The 21,165-nt window shown below is 36.0% G+C and overlaps 1 protein-coding gene across 3 annotated transcripts in view; it reads left to right on the forward strand.

Moving 5' to 3' along the window:
* LEPR (leptin receptor) overlaps positions 1-21,165 on the forward strand; it is a 77,381-nt gene that overhangs the window by 34,605 nt on the left and 21,611 nt on the right. For all 3 annotated transcript variants that reach the window (XM_058538244.1, XM_058538242.1, XM_058538243.1), the window contains exons 5-13: positions 1,633-1,841; positions 5,776-5,921; positions 7,187-7,331; positions 13,002-13,292; positions 13,451-13,568; positions 15,819-16,018; positions 18,203-18,351; positions 19,654-19,813; positions 19,931-20,013. In XM_058538244.1, the coding sequence (XP_058394227.1) occupies positions 1,633-1,841; positions 5,776-5,921; positions 7,187-7,331; positions 13,002-13,292; positions 13,451-13,568; positions 15,819-16,018; positions 18,203-18,351; positions 19,654-19,813; positions 19,931-20,013 (1,501 nt within the window). The remainder of the gene's footprint in view (positions 1-1,632; positions 1,842-5,775; positions 5,922-7,186; positions 7,332-13,001; positions 13,293-13,450; positions 13,569-15,818; positions 16,019-18,202; positions 18,352-19,653; positions 19,814-19,930; positions 20,014-21,165) is intronic.

Raw genomic sequence — 21,165 nt, forward strand, 5'->3', positions numbered from 1 at the left:
AGTTTTGAAAGCAACACTTTTTCTATACTGAATTTTTAATTAGTATATTTATCACTTGCAGTTTTTTAAAAAATCATATGGCAGGTGTATGTTTAGCAGCTTAAGAAATCACCAAACTGTTTTCCAAAGTTGTGTCATTTTACATTCCCACCAGCAGTTTATTGGACTTCCAATTCTTCAACATTCTTGTCAATACTTGGTACGATTAATCTTTTTCATTTTAGCCATTCTAATATGTGGATAGTGGTGTTTCATTGTTGTTTTATTTGCACTTCCTGCATGACTAATGATGTTGGGCTTCTCTTCACACACTTATTTTCCTTCTCACATCTTCTATGGTAAAGTGACTGTTGAAATCTTTGCCTATTTTTAATTGGATTGTTTGTTTTATTATTGAGTTTTGAGAGTTCTTTATATCTTCTGGATACAAGTCCTTTTTCAGATACAAGATTGGCAAATATATTCTCTCAGTCTATGGCTTGTCTTTTTGTTATCTCTCATAGTGTCTTTCAAAGAACAAAATTTTCCATGTCTATAAAAGTCCAATTTATAAATTTGTTCTTTCATGGATCATGCTTTTGGTGTTGCATCTAAGAAATTTTTACCTAACCCAAGGTCACAAAAATTTTTTCCCGTTTTCTTCTAGAAGTTTCGTAGCTTTAGGTTTTACATTTGGATTGATGATCCATTTTGTAGTAATTTTTGACTCTGGTGTGAGGTATGGATTGAAGATTTTTTTGGCATATAGATATCCCATTGTTGAGCACAATTTATTGAGAAGATTACCCTTTCCCCACAGAACTGCTTTTGTGCCTTTGTAGAAAATTGGTCGTCCGTATAGGTGTTGGTCTCTTCTGTTTCATTAATCTGTTTTTCTATCTTTACACTAATACTCCATTGGCTTGATTATTGCAGTTTATTAGCTATTAGCTTCTTATTTTATTACTTTCGTGGTTGCTTTAGGATTTATGATACAGATCATTAACTTATTATAGTCTAACTGACACTGTACATCTGAGTGATATTACCCCACATCACACCTAGTATAAGAACATGACAACTGCGCACTTACTTACCTCCCCCTCCCCAAGCAGGGCGCTAGTGTCATACATTTTACTTCTACCTGTGTTATAAACCCCACACTACATGGTTATTATTTTGGCTTTAAACAGTCAATAAATATTTACCCTTTTAGTTAAATTTCATTTTTTTGTGTGGAACCAGACTTCCATATGCTCTTATTTTCTTTTTACCTGAAGGATTTCCTTAGTATTTTTATAAAGCAGGTCTGATGATGAATTCTTTTGGTTTTGGTGTGTCTGAAGGAAACCTTTATTTCATCTTTATCTTGAAAGATATTTTCCCTGGGCGTAGGGCTTTAGGATCACAATGCTTCTTTCCTTTCGGTACTTCACTGTTGCCTCGCTGCCTTCTTGCCTGTGTTATTTCTAATGCCTAACCTGCTTCAGCCCTTACCTTTGTTTCTCTGATGTAATGCATTTTTTTCCCGGATGCTCTTTAAGCTGGGTGTCCAGAATAGCTTACCTCAATTTGGATATTGTGTCCTACATTTTAAGTATATCCAGTACTTTCACATCTATGTTAATATTTGGTCCTCCTTTTCTCATATAGGCCTGAGGTGTGGGAAGAGTCACCTCTGGTTCCCCAGGAAGGCGGTTTTCAGATTGCTCAGTGCAACTGCAGTGTTGGTGGATGTTGTGAATGCCACGTGCCTGTGCCAGCAGCCAAACTCAACCACACTCTTCTTGTGTATTTGAAAATCACATCTGGTGGAGTAATTTTTCAGTCACCTCTAATGTCAGTTCAGCCCATAAATGTTGGTAAGTTGTACATAACAAATGATAATAGATCTAAACTTCAGTGATACAGACAGGTAAAAAATTGCTTGCAAAATTTTTCACTAGCTTGTCTTGCTTTGACCAAGGCTGTAATGGTAAGAGTAGTACTAGGGAATGTTATGGGCAGCTTCTGGAATAATTTAGCAGTAGTATAGCTGTCTCTGCAATTGTAATGTAAATTATTTCTTGAAAACAGTTTGATTTCTTTAAATCCTGCATCTGTGTAACAGACATGTATTGTTTGGTTATCACTTTTTCCGGTCTCAGATCACTATTTCTGGAAATAAATAGAAGCTTATTTTTTACCTGAATTTATTCCTTCAATAGATATTTCTTAGAGGCTTGTGTGGATCAGCCACCGATCCGGGAGCTGGAGAAACAATGGTGAATGAGACAAAGTTGCTGCCTCCTAGAGCAGGGACAGACAGCGGTGGGCAGAGAGAAACAATAAAAAAGGAAACAAGTAAATAATTTGCTGTACAAATCTGATTATAAGAAAAACTCAAATAATAGGCAATGCCCCATATTTTTAGTGCAAAGATTCCCCAAATTTTGATCAACTTGAATATATAATTACAAGTATGACTAATATAGGTAAATCTTAAAGTGTATAATTTATTAACTCAGTTTTGTGTATGTATGTTAAATTATATATTATATATGATACATATAATAATTATATATGATATATAATTTAACAATGTTACTATTTTCCACTTATATTTCCTGAAACAATTATATACAAACTCTACATGCATCTTTTTGTCATTGTTTTTGACATCACTGGAGCCACTTTTCAAGGTATCTGACACAATTTTCCACACAACTTCACCTTCACTCCTTTCTAAGTTACTGGAAATATAGCACTTTTTGAATCTGCACATGACATTGTATTTTAACATTTAACATTGTATTAGGATTTTCAAATAATTTGTCCTCTAGGAATATATCTGTGATCACCACAATGTAATTACAATGACACCCAAGCAATTCGGTCATGAAGTTCTACCACAGGAAAAAAATGCAAAATCTATAAAATATCATCATCTTCTCTTTTTAAAACCATTTCTGTCTGGTGATTTTTAGAAGCATTTAAAGCCAGCATTGAAGTGAGTTGTTTTTAAAAATAAAGTAGTTAAGAGAAAGTGGTATGATAGACTTTATAAGAGCCTTAAACAAATTTTTGTCTGTTTTCAGGGATAATTTTGGAGAAAAATCATTCCTTATATTTGGGCATATAATGTCCCAAAATTTTAAGTGCCTTGAAAGAAATGGCAGGTGGTGTGATGGAGAGAATCCAGGGAAGGGGTTATTATTTCAGCTAAGGAGGTCAAAGAAGACCTCTTTTAGGAGATAGCATTTGAGCTGAATGAAGGAGAGAGAGCCATAACCACTGATCCAGAACCGAAAGTGCTCCAAGCAGGAAGAATGGCACTCACAAAGTCCCTGAGATGGAATGAGCTTGGTAGCTGGAGGAACCAAAGAGAAGGCCCTTGTGCTTAGAGTGAATGAGGGAGGAGAACGTTTGGGGGTGTTGTCAGAGAGTCATCTGGGTCCACATCTATCATAGGCCAGGGTTACAGAGTCTGGATTTTATTCTAATTGCGATGGAAGCTTTTGAATCAGGAGAGTGACATGATCAGGTTGTGTGTATGCGTGTGTGTGTGTGCTCTACCTGTGGTGAAGGAAATCGATGGGGAAGGGGGAAGGATAATTGCCAGAGTGGAAGCAGAGGGCTCAGAGAGGAGGCTGTTGGAACTGTCCAGTTGGCTTAGGGTTGTAGCAGTGGAGAAAGTAAAGAAATGATCAGCTTAGGGCTCTGTTTGGGAGATGTTGCCAACTGAACTTTCTAGTGGATTGGATGTGGAGCGTGAAGGACAGAGAGGAAGCAAGAATAACGCTGAGGCCTGGACCTGACTGCGTTAGTGAATGCCGGTACTAGTTACTGAGATGGGGAAATTTGGGAAGGATTAGGTGTGTGTGACACATTATGTTTGAGGTCCTTATTAGAAACCCAGGAGATGTTGAGTAGGCAGTTGGATATATAAGCCTAGGGGCAGTATATATTTAGGAGTCTCTAGCATATAGATGTTTATGGGATTGTATGAGCTCACCCATTCAGAGTTCAGTGAGAGAAAGACTGAGGAGTGATCAGAGAGAAAGAGGAGTAAAAGAGTGTGGTGGCCCGGAAGCTGAGTGGGAAAAGTATTTCAGCTACTCAGAGTGAGCTGTATGGAGTGCTGCCTGGCGATGGAGTACAATGAGTCAGGCAACTGACGCTGGATTTGGCAAAGGGTAGTGACCGTGATGAGAGCAGTTTCAGTGGACCAGGGAGGAGGAAAACCTGGGAGTAGGGAGGTTAGGGAATGGGATGCAAGATGGAGAGAGTCAGTAATGCCAACCCTTCTGAGGAATGCTGCTCTGGAAGAAGTGGGTTGATGGGAGTATATCTGGGACTGGGTACATAGGAGGTCCAGGGAAAAATTTAGTTTTAGATGTCCAATTTTAAGGTGTTTTGTATGCAGATAGAAGATGTACAATAGTTTATATTTTATGATTTCACTCCTATTTGGTGTCTTTATTTTATTTTTTTTCTTTTTGGTCATGGGAACTCTGTGAATTTTACCTGTTGTTTCCAGACTTTAATGTTTAGATGTTCTTTCTTTAAAGTAACTAAAATTTGTAATATGTGACATAAAGTAAAAACTTCATTAATTTGGACTAAAGGAAAAGAGAAAAACTGTATCTAAATTCCTGAAAATATAGAATGTGAAAAATATTTATGTACTATTTTATTTCTTGAAAATAAATTCCAAATCAGTAAATGTTTCAATGTAATGATTATTTCTGTTTACATAAGTAATTCCTGTTAATGGTAAAAATCTTGCAATCATAGAGATGTACAAAGAAGAAAAATGCATCATCTGTTTCCTATCATTTTGGCATTTTTCCTATTTTTAACACATATTTATACATATCCTTTTTATTTGCTAATTTTAACAAATTAGGAATCCAAGTATAGATGTCGTTAAATAAAGCTTTAAAACTAATAGTATTAAACATTTTCAATATTCTTCTCCTATATGATTTTTAATGGCTGTATAGATTTCCTATATAGGGCTGAACCATAATTTATTCAATCAATGCTTTATTGTAAGATGTTTACATTGTTTCTGCAAATAATCTAAAGGTTTTGTTGTGTGCTTAGAACTACATACACAGACACATATCTCCACATATTTATATGCACAAGTGCATATATACATACATAAACACATGCATATACATATGAACCCAGAAATCATTTACCAGGTTAAACACCCCATTAGGCTAAGAAACTCCATCCCCATTTCTGGTGACAAGCCAGGGACTGCTAATGCTGTGTTTAATGCATGTAAAATATGCCTGCTGTGGGTTATTTAAGTAGGTATGCCTATATTGTTGTATTTCAAAATTAATAGATTTGCTGAATTTCACATGCGTATTTGCCTGAAATTTTGCATGTAAAATCTGTATGCATTTTTCAAATAGTGCTCTGCAAATGCTTTTTTCTTTGTTACCCACTAAGACAAGTGGGTGGGTGTGGTGGGGGAAGGCTTCAAATAAGTTTGGGAAATGCTAGGTTAAATAAACGTAAGCAGGCTTTTTTAACAGCAGCAATTCATATTTATCAAAATAACCTCATTTACTGATTGATAGTTTTTATCAATTGGGGAGAAGGAAATGAAGATTTGTGGGTTGCTATGATAAGGTACAAGGAGTAGATCCAAGATTTTGGTTTTGTAATTAGCCCTTGAATAAGGTCACCTTTTAAGTAGTTGAAAGAACAGGGTATGCTAAAAATTCATGTTGACTTCATTTTATGATTATCATAAAAATTGCTTGACTTAAAAGTGTTCTCTTTTTTTTTCTTAAGTGAAGCCTGATCCTCCACTAGGTTTGCATATGGAAATTACAGACAGTGGTAATTTAAAGATTTCTTGGTCTAGCCCAACATTTTTACCATTTCAACTTCAATATCAAGTGAAATATTCAGAGAATTCAACAACAAAAATGAGAGAAGTAAGTATATTTTAGTAAATAAAAGGAAAAGTTAAGAAGCAACATAAGTGAGACCCCCTCCACGTCCCGCAGAAAACGCCCTCAGTGTATCCACGTGATGCTCCCTCGAGAGCGGTCAGTTTATTGGGCACCTCCTAGATGTCAGGAGCTGTTCTACTTGTACTAGGAGACAGTGGGACAGTGGGACAGGATGAGAGGAGTCTGGGGGTGCTGGTGGGAAAAGGTAGGTTGTAATATTAAATGGAGGTGGGGGAAGATCTCATTGAGAAGGCAACATTTGAGCAAGGATTTGAAGGAGACGGTGATGTAAATATCTGGGGGAATTGGGCTCCAGATAGAGAAAACAGCAATTCAGAGGCCATAAGCTGGCTGAGAAGCTGGCGGGCTGGGGAGTGAGGGAGGGCAAGAGGAATGTGGATGAACCCCAGACGGGAAGGGAGAAGGAGGAGATCCTCAAGAGCCTGGGCGTGCGAGGACTTCTGCACTTCACTTGGGGAAACTAATTGTTATGTAATTTAGCGGGAAAAAACGATCTTTTTAGATTTGGGCTAATTTTTTTAAGACTTTATTTTCTTAAATAGCAGAATGGGAATCCTTTGTGTCGTGTGTGGGAAAAGCAGAGTTAAGGCTTCTCGGGGCTGCAGCTTTCTCAGCTGTGAAATGGAGATAATCGAATTTTAAATATAGGTGATCTGACAGTGTTCCTAACGCTTCACCATTTTTAGTCTGTGATGCGCCACAGTCTGTGAGGCCAGGGAGTTCAGTAGCTTTGGAGTACATCATTGGGAAACTGAATTTATTCGCTAAGCAATTCTTAGCTACTTGTAGTTTAGGTTCCTAAAATTATTCAGGCCCTCCTTCTGCTACGCTTTCCTCTAGGGACGTGTATAGTTCTCTGTCCATCAGTGTTCATCGTTTCCTACCGTGTGTGCGTTATAGATGTCAGCAGTGGCTTGCAGCTTCGGCAGGCTTTAGCTGTACCTCTCAGCTTTTCAGAGGTCAAATATTCACGATCATTCAGTTAAAAATATCTGCTAATTGTCATTGTGATTTTTTTCTTGTACTCATGGGTTATTTAAAATTTTATTGACTAACGTGCAAACGTTTGTTATTTGGTTATTGATTTCTGTTTAATTCCACTGTGGCCAGCTGACTACTCTGTGTGATTTTAAGTCTTTGAAATTTGTTGAGACCTGCCTGTATCAATTTTGGTAAAGGTTCCATGTCGACTTGATGCTCTGACGTTTTCAAATAATATGTAACAGGCTGATGAGATTGTTTCGGCTACATCTCTGCTAGTGGACGGTGTGCTTCCTGGGTCTTCGTATGAGGTTCAGGTGAGGGGCAGGAGACTGGATGGGCCCGGGATCTGGAGTGACTGGAGCACCCCTCTTGTCTTTACCACTCAAGGTGGGTTTTGTGATAGTGGCTTCTGTTGAGAGGAGAATGTGGTTCCTAAGTTTGCCTTTGGCATATTATAAGCATCTTAAATTTTGTGGCAGTAAACCAAAAGGAGTAACACAACATTAACTTTTAATTTAAATTTTGAACAAGTTATTTTGTTGATGAAAACTTGTGTAAGAGCTCCTAAGTGTGTGTACATCCATGCAGTATGTTGCTGAATTATCGAGAACATAGAGTTAATATAAAAGTTCCAAATTCACAAATTCAGAACACTACCTGTATTGATTAATTACAATTGATTAATTTACATTTGAAAATCAGATATATTTATTTGATGTAAATTTCAGATATTAAACTTTTATTTGAATATTATGCATTATATAATAAAATAATTCTTTCATTCCAGATGCTTGCTTTTTAGAATTTGCACTTTGAGTTTTCATGTTTTTAAAGTTATCTTTAACATCAGAAAAACTGCAGTTTATTCACAATTTCCTCATGAAGATGAGGTGCAGTGTTTTGCATAGAGCCTAAGAATAGTCCTAGCACTGTCACATGCTGGGTTGTGACCACAGGAGGACACTTCATGGTCCTTTGACTGGTCGTCTGGTCTGTCAAATAGGGAAAATCATTCCTACTCAAACTCACTCGGGTTGATTATGGAGATAGCAAGTACCGTGTAAAACATTATGCAGATATTTAGCACATTTAACTAAATATGTTTATTTATTGATTACTTACTATTTCAAAAGCATTGATTAGTCACACAGTAACTAGCATTAGTGGTTTAAGACTTTGGAGTCTGACCTAAGTTTATAGAAATCCTGGCCCCACCACTTATTTGGAAAGTTTCTTAACCTTTCTATGCCTCAATTTCCTCATCTGAGAAATAGGGATGTTTTTATGTGGGTAAAATGAAATAATGCATGTCAAGTCCCTTACTTACCCTTAGAAACACTCAAGAAATAGTAGATACTAGCGTAGTTTATAAATAGACAATCTCAGTATTCAAAATCTCAAAGTAATGAGAGAGATTGACATGATACATAACTAATTGCTTAACACAAGTAAGGTTGTGAGAAGAGCTACACAAAGTGCTGAGCAACAGGAGGATTAATTCTCACTGGGAGAGTCAGGGACCTTGTGTGAGCAGATTTAGGAGACAAGGCATTCTCATCTCTATTCCTCAAGTAATCATTGAGTATCACAATGTGTGTAATATGATGCAAACAATTCAGCCTTTAGAATTTTTCTTTTTCTGAGGAAGGTTAAATCTTCTATCTTCAATTATGTTCCATTGATTAATAGGTCTTGATGACGAGCTGTGAAATATGTGGAGAGGAATGAATTAACAACATCAAATTTCAAAGACTGTCCCGTGGAGGATTTCATATGGTGGGATGGGATGAAGTGGGTGGTGGAGGAGGGCAGTTGTATAAAGGAGTGGAAGGCAGCATCCCCTACCCCCCAGAGTGGCCTGTGGGTTGCTGCCCTTATTTAACCACCTGGTGAAATGTTTCCCTTCCACGAGAAAATGGCTTCATTCTTTACCGTTCTACTTTTTAATTAGATCTGAAAACTTACCCTGAAGAAGAGGAAAATTCTAAAAGAATCATCATTGTTTTTAAAGTTTGAAAATATTCAAGAGTTATACATTTATACCTTTCTAGAATAAGGATTCTTAACAATGTTACATATTCAATTGGATTAAGATAAAAAATTTTAGATCAAATTTTGATCCAGTATAATATAATAGTTATCTGTGTTACCTTTCACATAAGATTCTGTTGTAGGTTGTTCAACTTAGGATTTTAGGCCTTTGTGGACATATTTTTAGTTCTATTTTACTTTTTACTAAACCCTTTTATTCTTCTGTTACTTTCCTAACTCATGTCAGTATCTGTAGGATTAAATTTGCCTAGTTTCTTAATATGTTGGATCATATTTTTATGCTTTCACATATAAAATAATCAGATTTAGTAATATATACTGTAAAGCATATACACACACATATATATTCTCTTCCATTTGCAACTATTTAGTGTTTTGTGTACATGAAGGTAATAAAGATATGTTTTGTTGAAAAGAAACTTTGCAAATTTATTTGCTTGTACAATATCCAATGATATTACCATTAACAGCTAGCCTTCTGTTTATTTGCCACAACTGTCTCTCTAGTGACTTTAGATATCCCAAACAGAAAAATCTGAAAATAAGTGAAAAAAATCCAGACAGTGAGTAAATAGCTGCCCCAAAGGGCAGACTTTGTTGATTTAGCAATGAGAGTAAAATTAGGCTTACTAATTTAAGAAACTTGGACAGCTTAGATGCCACTGAGTGGTAACAGGTGATTATTAAGGGAAAGACGGAAACTTGCCAAAAGAAAGCAGACTCAAGTCACCAGGAGTGGGGAGAAAAGCCTGTACACTGGAGTAGTTCCCAGGCACATTTGTCTATAACCGTGTCATCTGCTGTGATGAGGTCATGATGAGTGCTGAACCACAAATAAAAGGTATAATTAGGTTCATAATTCCCTACTGTATAATAATAGTAATAATAATAATAATAATACAGTTATAAGGTGCTTGCTGTGTTTCAGGCACTGTTCTAAGTGCTTTACGTATATTGTTTTATCCTTTCAACAACCCTATGAGATAGGTACTCATTCTTCTTTTACAAACTAGGAAATTTATATAGAGAGCAGTTAAGTAATTTGTAAAGGTTGATACAGTTAGAAAGTAGTAGAGCTGACAGTCTAATTGCAAAGTTCATGTTTGTAACCACTAATAAGGAGATTAAATGCATAATGTATAATTATGCAAGATTTCTGGTAGCGCTAAGAATTGATGCTCGAAGCTAGGAAGCAGTAAGCTTAATTACGTAGCGCGTTTTAGTGAAACATTTCATTTCCTCCGTGGTTCCTGGTAATGAGGTTTCAGTGTTGGTTAGGTTTAGGTTTGCTGAATTACCTTTGCAGCAATTCCCACCCTGGTCAGCGGAACAGCGTGCAACAGCAAAATGTGTTTCTCCAAACTCGGGGACTTCCTATCCTGCCCAAAGGGATTTGAGTCATCTTCTGTTACGTCTAATTACTTAATATTGTTAGGTTCTCCTCCACTGTTCACTGGTAGGTGCTATAAGGGCAGCCACCAGACAGAAACGTTCTGTAAGCTTGAGGCAGTAATTTATTTAGAGTGAATTGGCACAACTGCTTTATTATTTCCAAACGCTTTGGATTTTTTTTAACAGAGGTTAGCTGATGTATTGCTGCCATAGCAAACAGAATGCTAATTATCAGTACCTTTATAACCACTGCTTTTTACTCATTGACAAATTAAAGTTGTACCTACCAAGTGCAAGTTCATGAAGCATTGACTATTCCTAATCGAGGAATTCTTATGGATTCTTTTAAAATGAATTGGCTAGGTTCTTTTTCTGTAGCAGTTGGGAGGTCTTGGACTTTTAGAGGAAAACCCAGGACCGTGCCAGAACTTATGAAGTCCAAGAATATTGCAGTTATGTTTTGCTACACACTGAAAACAACTTTAGAAGTGCTGAATTCTTGTAATACCTTTATTAACTACATTCTTGTTGCTGCCAAAGAAGAGGAGAAACGTATTAGATAATTTCTACATTTCATACCTGGCAGCTCTTATAATGGGTTAGAGAAAATATCTTTCCTTTGAAGAAAAATAGGAAATCTACTCCAAGAATTAAAAAATTTATTTTCTGGAGCTATACTAAAGACACAAAATTTAAAATAACTTTAAAGTGTTTTGATTCATGGTTTATGTTCTTTTGAGTAATTCACTAATATTTATCAATAGAATTTCCTCTTTAATAAAATTCATTAATATAGATCCTGCAAGCAACTAGAAGGATATGCAACTATGACTACAACTGTATACTGGGACTTTGGGGAAAAAAAAGGAGGAGGATTGGCAATAGATGTTAGCTCAGAGCCAGTCTTCCTCAGCTAAAAGAGGAGGATTAGCATGCATGTTAGCTCAGGGCTGATCTTTCTCACAAAAACAAAACAAAACAAAAAAACCCTTCCTTAAAAAAAATATATATATATATATCCTGCAAAGGTATTGCTACTTGTTCATGAGAAGAAAATCATTGTTTTCTTATTTTACAAACTAAATATTGTGTAATATCTCATGAGATAAAATATATATTTATATTATTTTGAAAATTAAATATTCAACATTTACCTCATATCAATTTCAATACATTTGTTCAGTAAAAATTTTACCAATAATCAGGTTTTTAATGACTTGTTTTTCTTTTTAAGCTAATATTTTAGCATTTAATCATGCTAAAATACTATGACTTTCGTCTTATTTCTCAATTAAGCCTTACTTAGGCATTCAGTTTTGAAGTGAAATGCTTTGAGCTTTTTATTATCTTTAAAATTAAAATCTTCAACTTAATTTTTGAAATCTCATTTGTGCTCTTTAAAAAACAGAATTATTCTGAGGCTTTTGAAGCAGTTCAGTAATGGGATGTGGAGTGTATGGGAGGTGGGTTAATGCTCTCTCAGGTCTGTGCTAGGTCCTCGTGTGCCCTGAGGAATGTACCAGTGAAGCTTGATTGCCACCCTGTATAAATCTAAGGGACTGGCTTCTGTCCAGTAATTTTATGCTGCTAACTTTTTTCCTGTTTATGCTTGACTGTAGATATACAAAAGGCATGGATTGTAAATATAAAGACGTTAGAATTTGGCATGCTTTTACAGAAAAGAGAAAACAAATAATAAAAACCAACAAAGTTTTTTGTTTTTAGGTGTAATCCAGAAGATATGTATGAAAACAGATATTCATATTCTATCAGAAAATGGCTTACTTTAAATTATGCAATTGAAATATAGTTTTTGTAATACTCGATGGCAGAAATAATTTCTTCCTCTGTAAACAATCATTTATTTTTATCTGTTTCTAATTAAAAATATAGGCAAACTATGTTTCCAACAACAGGAGACTGAAAATGTAGTATGGAATAGTGTGTAGGCATTAAAAAATAATATTTTAGAAAAATATTGATTCCCCTTCTCCCCAACCGGAGAATACTGGCATTAAATAACTTAAAATGATATTATAGACCAATATTTAGTTTTTCTTGCTTTATATATTGGTGCGTCCTTGATTTTACGTTTCCTAACTAGTTTTCTTATTTAAAACTTATTTCTCTACCTGCTTATTTGAAATTCCCATATATCCAGACGAGACAATAGCAACCACCATTTTTTCTTCAAGATTTTTTCTTAAAGTGATTTGATTTAAAAACTCGCCCTAAGGTTTGCTGATTCTGAAAGCAGTCTGATGGAAGACGTCATTGTGGAATTAGACTATATATCTTTTTCATTAATTTTCTGCCCATCAGTTAAGCAAGTGACAATTACTCACTAAAACACATTTTATAATGAATAAGTTTCTATGTTTAGAAAATAGTGAAGACATTAATGGAAGCTCAAATCATTTGAGAAGGGGAGTGCTTGGGACGCTAGGTAACTGTTCATGAACAGGCGGTTACAGTTATGCAGTCTTTTAGCACACTTATTGGGGGGGGCAGTGTAATCCTGAACACATTGTGAGTCTTTTTTACGTGGTGTAAATTGCTAGCATGGTGTTTTCTGTCTTCATCTCATGTCCCACGTTTCTTCCCTCATTGCAGATGTCATATACTTCCCGCCTAAAATTCTGACAAGTGTTGGGTCTAACGCTTCTTTTCACTGCATCTATAAAAATGAAAACAAGATTGTTTCCTCAAAAAAGATTGTTTGGTGGATGAATTTAGCTGAGAAAATTCCTCAAAGCCAGTATAATGTTGTGGGTGACCGTGTTAGCAAAGTTACCCTTCCCAGTCTGAATGCAACCAAACCTCGAGGAAAGTTCACCTATGACGCGGTGTACTGCTGCAATGAGCATGAATGCCACCATCGCTACGCGGAGCTGTATGTGATTGGTAAGAGTACTGCGGTGTGCTTCATTTTGTTCCACGAGATAAGTTTTTCCTATGGACCCTGTATTAGAGTCCCGTTGAAGATGTGAGGAAAATTTATTTTCATTAAACTTTTTGTGGTGTTTTTGCTTTGTATTAATATTTTAATGTGTTTTAAATAGATGTCAATATCAATATATCATGTGAAACTGATGGGTACTTAACTAAAATGACTTGCAGATGGTCAGCCAATGCAATCCAATCGCTTGTGGGAAGTACTTTGCAGTTGAGGTATCATAGGTATGTATTATTTTTGCTGTTTTATTTTTCTGTGGGTATGGTGAAATAAAAACTTCTTGTAGAAATATCGCCATCACTGTAGTCTTGTAGATTTTCTTCCTGAAAGGGGAAGGTAGAATATACTTAACTAGGAAATTTTTGAGGGATTAAATAAATTGATGATTGTTGAAAAAAATTCACAGGTTGTAAAAAAATTATAATTTGTCTTTACTTCAAATTATGTTTTCTGACAATCAATTAATTCTCCGTAGTTGCATTTTAACTATTGAATGAAATCCAAGATAAATTAGTTTCTGTACATTTTAATTTGGCTTAGAGGGTTGATGAGAGGAGAATATTGAAGATTACAGAAGGCTAATATCATTTGCTGAAGGTTAATGTTTTGGAAAAAAGTCAGAGGTGGTGGCACAAAGATTGTAAGAAAATGTATGAATGGCTTTTAGAAGTAGGTAAGATTAAAGAAAGAAATACTTAATAAGGATTAAAGTGTCCTGATAGAGTAATTTGTGCTTGTTTATTTTTACCCTCCCCTGTTTTAAAAAGAATTTAAGGCATCATCTTCCTATAGTATTCTCCTTCTCTCTGCAAAGAGTTTTATCTAAAATAGTAGCACTCTTGATTAGAAGAAGGTAGACACATTTTTATTTTTATAATATCCCATAGTAGTTTTCAAGTATTTGTACTTCTCCTAAACACCCTGTCTCAATTTGAATTTGGATTTGGACTGGGGACTTTCAGTTTGTATAACTTGTCCTCATTTATTCTTAAAATGTAAATTTTCTATTTGAAAAACAAGTCCGTTCCTCAAATACTGTGATCTGAATTCTATTCCTAATGCTACCAGTCTATTCTTTTGTAGTAGTAGAAAAAATGGGACCATTTCTCACACGAGAGTAATAGCTGTGTCATCTTACCTGATAGGAGTATTTCTAAATCCATAGAATGTTCATGTTATGCCATTGTCTTTATTTTATTTCCATGGCATTTCACATAAAAAAGGTGTTTGTGGACGACTGTTCCATGAGCCCAGGGCCTCGTTTGTCTAATTGACCTTTACAGAGGAACCATGAAACTAGCGGCACGTACTTGGGCGAGTTTTTTGAGCTCTCTGAGCCTCCATTTCCTTGTCTGTAAAATGGAGAGAATACTAGGACTTGAAGGTTTCTGAGAGAATTATGACATGTTTCATTTAATAATAATTAAATGATATAGTTTCTCCTGATAAACATTCAGTAAATGGTTATTGCTGTCATGATGATAATGATGCTGACTGTTGGATTCCAAGTGGACTCTTACTGAGCTTCTATGTAAGGTCATGGTTCTTCTTTTTCACCAGCAGATGACTCCTCATCCCTCATTGTCATTTTCCCTCACCCCCCACCACTCATTTACACACACACACGCACACACGCACCCATGATTGTAATTTCGAGGAAATAGGAAGAACAAGGTGTCACAAAAAATGGAAAATGAGAGACAGAAGAATATAGATTTTTCATTTTCTTGTAACCTCCTTACTCGTCTTCCTGTGGAAACAGTAACTGCTACTTTAGCCACTTAAATACCGTATTCAGAGCTAATAGTGGCAGAAAGGCTGTTTCAAAGAAGCGGAGAAATGCTCTGTATGTTCTGAGGTGGCGTGGTGATTGCTATGCAGTTATGAAGAAAAATTTTCTTCTCTGAGAAAATGAGTGTATTCTTGACTGTATGATTCATGTGCAAATCAAGAATTGGTTTTATTTTAATTATATTGTTTTGAACTAGAAAATATTAGAACACTGTCAGTTAAGCTATATTTACTATCAATTGCATCTTCCATTTGTCATGGAATTTAATCTCTGTTTAAAGTGTGAGGAATTTACCTTCCTTCCCATCTCAGGAATGCACCATTCCTACTTGTGAGCTGCACTTTTAAAATTGTGTCACTTGGGTATAATATTAGCTTAGCTTTCAAAGTGTTGTAGGTTCTACCTCTAATTGAATCCTTATCTTCTTGTTAGAGCAATGTCATTTATTTCACTTGCGTCCCCATTTAGTGTCTAATGAAATATTTAATAAGGGTTATTGTCTATTTTTATGGAAGGACATAAGATTGTGATATAGCTGGGAATTCAAAAATGCTTTCCAATAAGAATATCTGCTTTTAAGTGGAGCAAAAATTGTCTCTTTAAACAGCAAAGCAGAATTCTCAAATATCTCACTGCTCTCATCAATGTTGTATATTAATTGAGTGTTTTTGTATCTTTTAAGGAGCAGCCTTTACTGTTCTGATGTTCCATCTGTTCATCCCATATCTGAACCCAAAGATTGCCGTTTGCAGAGAGAGGGTTTTCGTGAATGCGTGTTTCAGCCCATCTTTCTGTTATCTGGCTATACGATGTGGATTAGAATCAACCACTCTTTGGGTTCACTGGACTCTCCTCCAGCGTGTGTCGTTCCTGATTCCGTAGGTATGTCACACTGTGCTGTGTGTCTTCATTTTTATTAGCAGATTTGGATCCAGGTTGATTCAGGGTAACCGTTGTATTTTACCATTTTCTGATCACACTAGATTTAAATTTTTTTTTCCTGTTTACAGTGGAATTGAGATGACAACCAGCCTTAGAAAGTTTTACAGTTTTGATTTTATTGTAAATTATTTATAGCTCAATTTTTTAGCAATAGGAATATTTTCAGCATACAAGTCGATGAATTATATTGGTCATTGGGAATGAAATTTAGTAGTAATATTATTATAAATAATGCCCTACTTTGTGTTTTTCTCCTAATGTACTTATGAAAATATTTGGTGTTTTTAATCTAAAAGTTTAATTTGAGTATTCTGGCAGTTTTTGTAATCTGAGTAATCATAACCCAAGGCTTTAATTTATGAGGCTGTGTAGGGAGTAGAAGGATTCAAAATAACTAAAGTGAAGTGAAGAAGAGAAAATAGACAGGGATGATGACATCCATCATGATATTTTAAACACTCTTTTTGAAAGATATTTTGATTTCAAAGGATTAAGAGAGCCCTTGTAAAATATGATATATCCCTCCAGTATTACTGTGAAATCTTTGAGAAATGACCTATTAATGATTGTGCAGCAGAGGTAAAAGAATATCTTTTGGTGCTATATGCTATTTTATTGGGAAATTATGCCAGAAATCAATATTTGATTCATTATAATGTCCAATAATTAGTATACATCTGAATTAAAATCTACATTTTGTTAAAGATAAGATAAAGTTATAATTTTTTGGTTTCTTTATCAATATAAAGTCCCAATTAATTGATTGCTCCTCCCCACACACACACTATTTAGTTTGGTTCCATTTTAGGTGATTTTTTTAGTAGGCAGCACTTCTCTGATACTCAATATCCCAGGATAGCAAAGACCCCTCCTACTCTCTCCGCACAAACACGCACAGATACACCCTCACGTGTACTCTAGGACAAATGCAACATGGGTTCAGTTCTGGATGCTATCTGAATAACCCTTGATGTTATTCTCTTCGGTGCTAAAATAAGGAGTTAGAGTTGGGCTTATGTTGCCTACTTACTACTAGACAACAATGTGGAAATTCAACTCTGGGATCCAAATGCCAGCTTGACCTCTTACTAGCCTTGTAAACTTGTAAGTGCTCCGTGACTGGTTATCACCCATAAAGTGTGTAAAGCTGTTCATACCTCCCCAGTGTGGGTGTTGTGGGAATCACGTAAACTATGGTGCTTCAGAGCATCCTTTCTGCAAACTAGATATTCGTGGGCTGTATCCATATGGTATCCATATGATCCAGTCAAGTACAATCCCAGATCTAATGTCTTAGGGTCTTTCGAATATTCATGCTTCCTTTCCTGAGGAGGAATTATCTTTCAAGAGATGAAATGGATGTCCTCTTACTAGTTGGTGAAGAGTGTCTTCCTGGCGGAGGAAGCACTGAGGCAGCATGGGAAACTGCGTGGTAGTGGAGGAGTTGAGGAGTTTTGGTCGTCAGCAGTCTCAGATGTTGTTGTTGATGAAGTCCTGAGCTCGCGCTTGGGCTTTGGGACTTTTAGTTCCCAAGTGCGTTGAGTTCACATATCATCTTTTACTTTTTTTTTTTAGAGCTCTTGATATTCTGGTCATCTTTGCCTCTATTTCTGCCCTTTAAAAGTCTGTTTTTCTTAGATTATAGAGAACCAAGGCTTTTACTCTGCAAGACTATCTCTGACCTTCACCTGGAAATACTTAATAGTAGATGTAGGAGAAGAGTTTGAGACTCACACATGTGGGAATGGATGCAGTGCGTGTTTCTTGCCCTTAATTGGAGCTCTGTGTGAAGCAGAGCTTGCTGTTGACGTTGACCACGTGTTCAGTGTGGTAGCTTTTGCATGCAGAGCCCGTGGCTCAATTTCTAACCAGGTTAACTATTAACTTGCAGAGTGACAAGGACAATGTATTGATTTTTTTTTTCAATCATCCTCTCTATTTGCAAAATAGAGATAATCCCTTTCTTATGTATCACATAAAGTTGTAGGGGATCATATCCATAATGAATGAGAAAGTTTTAAGAAAGAGATACTGCCTTATAAATATATAAAGATAATGTCATAATAATGTTTTTTAAACATCATCTAAATTACTGTTGTATAATGCTGTTTTTTAAATTTCTAGTGAAACCACTGCCTCCATCCAGTGTGAAAGCAGAAATTACTGTAAAAATTGGATTATTGAAAGTATCTTGGGAAAAGCCAGTCTTTCCCGAGAATAATCTTCAGTTCCAGATTCGCTATGGTTTAAATGGAAAAGAAGTACAGTGGAAGGTACCTTTTACCTGGAACTTTCTTCAGCTTGCCTCACTAAATGTTATTTCTTTTTTGTTTGTTTGTTTTGTTTTGTTTTTTTTGTGAGGAAGATCAGCCCCGAACCAACATCCATGCCAATCCTCCTCTTTTTGTTGAGCAATACTGGCCCTGGCCAACATCTGTGCCCGTCTTCCTCCACTTTTCACATGGGATGCCACCACAGCATTGCCCAACAAGCAGTGCCTCGGTGCGCGCCCGGATCCGAACCCGGGGCGTCAGCAGCGGAGCATGTGCTCCCAACTGCTACGCCACGGGGCCGGCCCCTAAATGTTATTTGTTATAACTATTTAAGAATTTTATTGCATAAGATTTATTTTGTTGGCATAACAGTACATCCTCCTGTATTTTGTAGTTATTTATGTTAAATAGATTGATCTAAGTCTAACCTTTTTAAGGAATGAAATTTCCTGTAATCCGTCATTTCCCAAAGTGAGTGTTACACAACATTGGCCCCATAAAATGTGCGTTGAGAAAAGATTGCGTGGCTAAATACGTTTAGAAAACCCTGCATCACTGTATGTCCCTAGTGTAGAGTCATAGAATATTACATATTAAAGATTTGGAGAGTCTTTCATTAAAGAAACGTTTGTGACTTTATTTCATCCTATGTTTCTCAAACTCATTTTAGCAAGGAACCTTTTTTCCTCTAACATCTAATAATATTCTTTAGTACAGGTACATTCATTGGGATGCATTTTGGGAGAAGCTGCTTTTATCAAACAACCAGAATCATACCCATTGTGGCAAGTGTGCATATGATGACTTGCTGTGTCAGTTCTCTGATGGCGGCCTGCAAAGACCAAGATTTACCAGGAACCCTAATTATGTCGTTAGATCACAATGATTTCAACTGAAATGAGGGTGACAGTTTATCTGCTTATTGAGGAGACTGAATATCAGAGATTCTCTACAGAAGGCCCTATCTAACCACTGGGTTAAAGTTCTTAACAGTCTTTGTGGATAGAGGGTTAGTGGACAGAGATTAGTAATAGGGTTAAGAGAATGTCTGGGAAGTGAGGTTGCAAGTGAACCAGCCCAAATTGTGTCATGAGAGGGAAATAATAAGATGACTAGGACAATTTTTAACCTGAAGGAGCTCATGATCCAAGCCTCATATAAGTATTTCTAAAGCCAGAAAATACAGTCAGTTCTCTCTTAATTTTGGAATAGTGTTAAGGTTTAAAACAAAATACACTTCAGGGCCCTTTACCTACATAGGTGTTCGTGACGATCATTCGAATGCTTTGACTTATTTTACAGATGTATGAGGTACATGATGCAAGATCAAAATCCACCAGTTTCCCGGTGCCAGACCTGTGTGCAGTCTATGTTGTTCAGGTGCGCTGCAGGAGGCAGGATGGACTGGGGTATTGGAGTAACTGGAGTACGCCAGCCTACACGGTTGTCACGGACGTAAGAGGTCTGCAGAGTTTTTGTAAATGTGTCTTAAAAATGCATAAGTGTGTGTTTCAAATATAACTGAAATATATGCTTTCCAAGAACACGTGTACAACTCGGGCTCCTTGTCATTATGCAGTTCCTATCAGAGGACCTGAATTTTGGAGAATAATTAATGAAGATACCACTAAAAAAGAGAAAAATGTCACCTTACTTTGGAAGGTATTTCTGCTTTTTATGTTATTCTTAAATTTTACTTTTATAGTCTTAAAAGATTTACTTCGTTGTTCCTAATCCTGACGTTAGTAATCTCCAGAAGCTTCTGCCATCCCATGTTTTCATTTCAATTTTGAGATGTGATTGCAGAGAGCTGAGATGTATAGTGAAGGGAGCACTGGCATGGAGTTAGGAGACTGTAATTCTCTTCTCAGCTTAACATATTGTAGTTACGTCAGTGCTGTTTTAGCAAAGCCACTTAGACTCTTAGCCTCAGTTTCCTCATCTGTATAAATTTAGGATTGGACTAGATGATATTTAGTGTTCCTTCAAGTCCCCAAATTCTGTTTATATTTAATCCTAAACAAAACAAACATGGCCTTCCCCATGGCCCTTGAGATATCAAGGGCATCTAAAACAAGAGATTATTCTATTTCTATGATGGCCTTAAACAATGGATATTTCCCAAACCATAGATATTCAGTCTAGCAATTTTCAAAGCATTCCCTCTCTCAAATGAATTGATTTCTATTCCAAGTGAATAAATTTTTTTGGTCAGAATTTTGAGGAGACACAAACATTCAGTCCATAGCAAACATCATTTGTCACTAGGGAATTGCACATTAAAATGACAATAAGATACTACTACATACTTATTAGAATGGCTAACATCCAAAAAACTGACAATAAATAAAATCCAAAAAACTGACCAAAAAAGAGTGAACTTTTATTCTTTGCTAGTGGGAATGCAAAATGGTACAACCACTTTGGAAGACAGTTTCATAGTTTCTTAGAAAGTTAAACCCAGTCTTACGATATGATCCAGCGTTGCACTATTAGATATTTACCCAACTGATTTCAAAACTTGTGTCCACATAAAAACTTGCTCATGAACGTTCCTAGCAGCTTTATTCATAATCACCAAAAGCTGGAAGCAGCCAAGGTATCCTTCTATAGATGAGTGGATAAGCTAACTATAGTACTTCTATACAATGGAATATTATTCAGTGATAAACAGAAATTGTTATAAAGCTACAAAAAGACATGGATGAATCTTAAATGCATGTTTCTAAGTGCTAGAAGCCCATCTGAAAAGGCTACATTATGGTTCTCCTTATATGACATTCTAGAAAAAGCATAACTATAGAAATGATAAAA

Source organism: Diceros bicornis, chromosome 4 (assembly GCF_020826845.1).
Source record: "Diceros bicornis minor isolate mBicDic1 chromosome 4, mDicBic1.mat.cur, whole genome shotgun sequence".
NCBI classification, from domain to species: domain Eukaryota; kingdom Metazoa; phylum Chordata; class Mammalia; order Perissodactyla; family Rhinocerotidae; genus Diceros; species Diceros bicornis.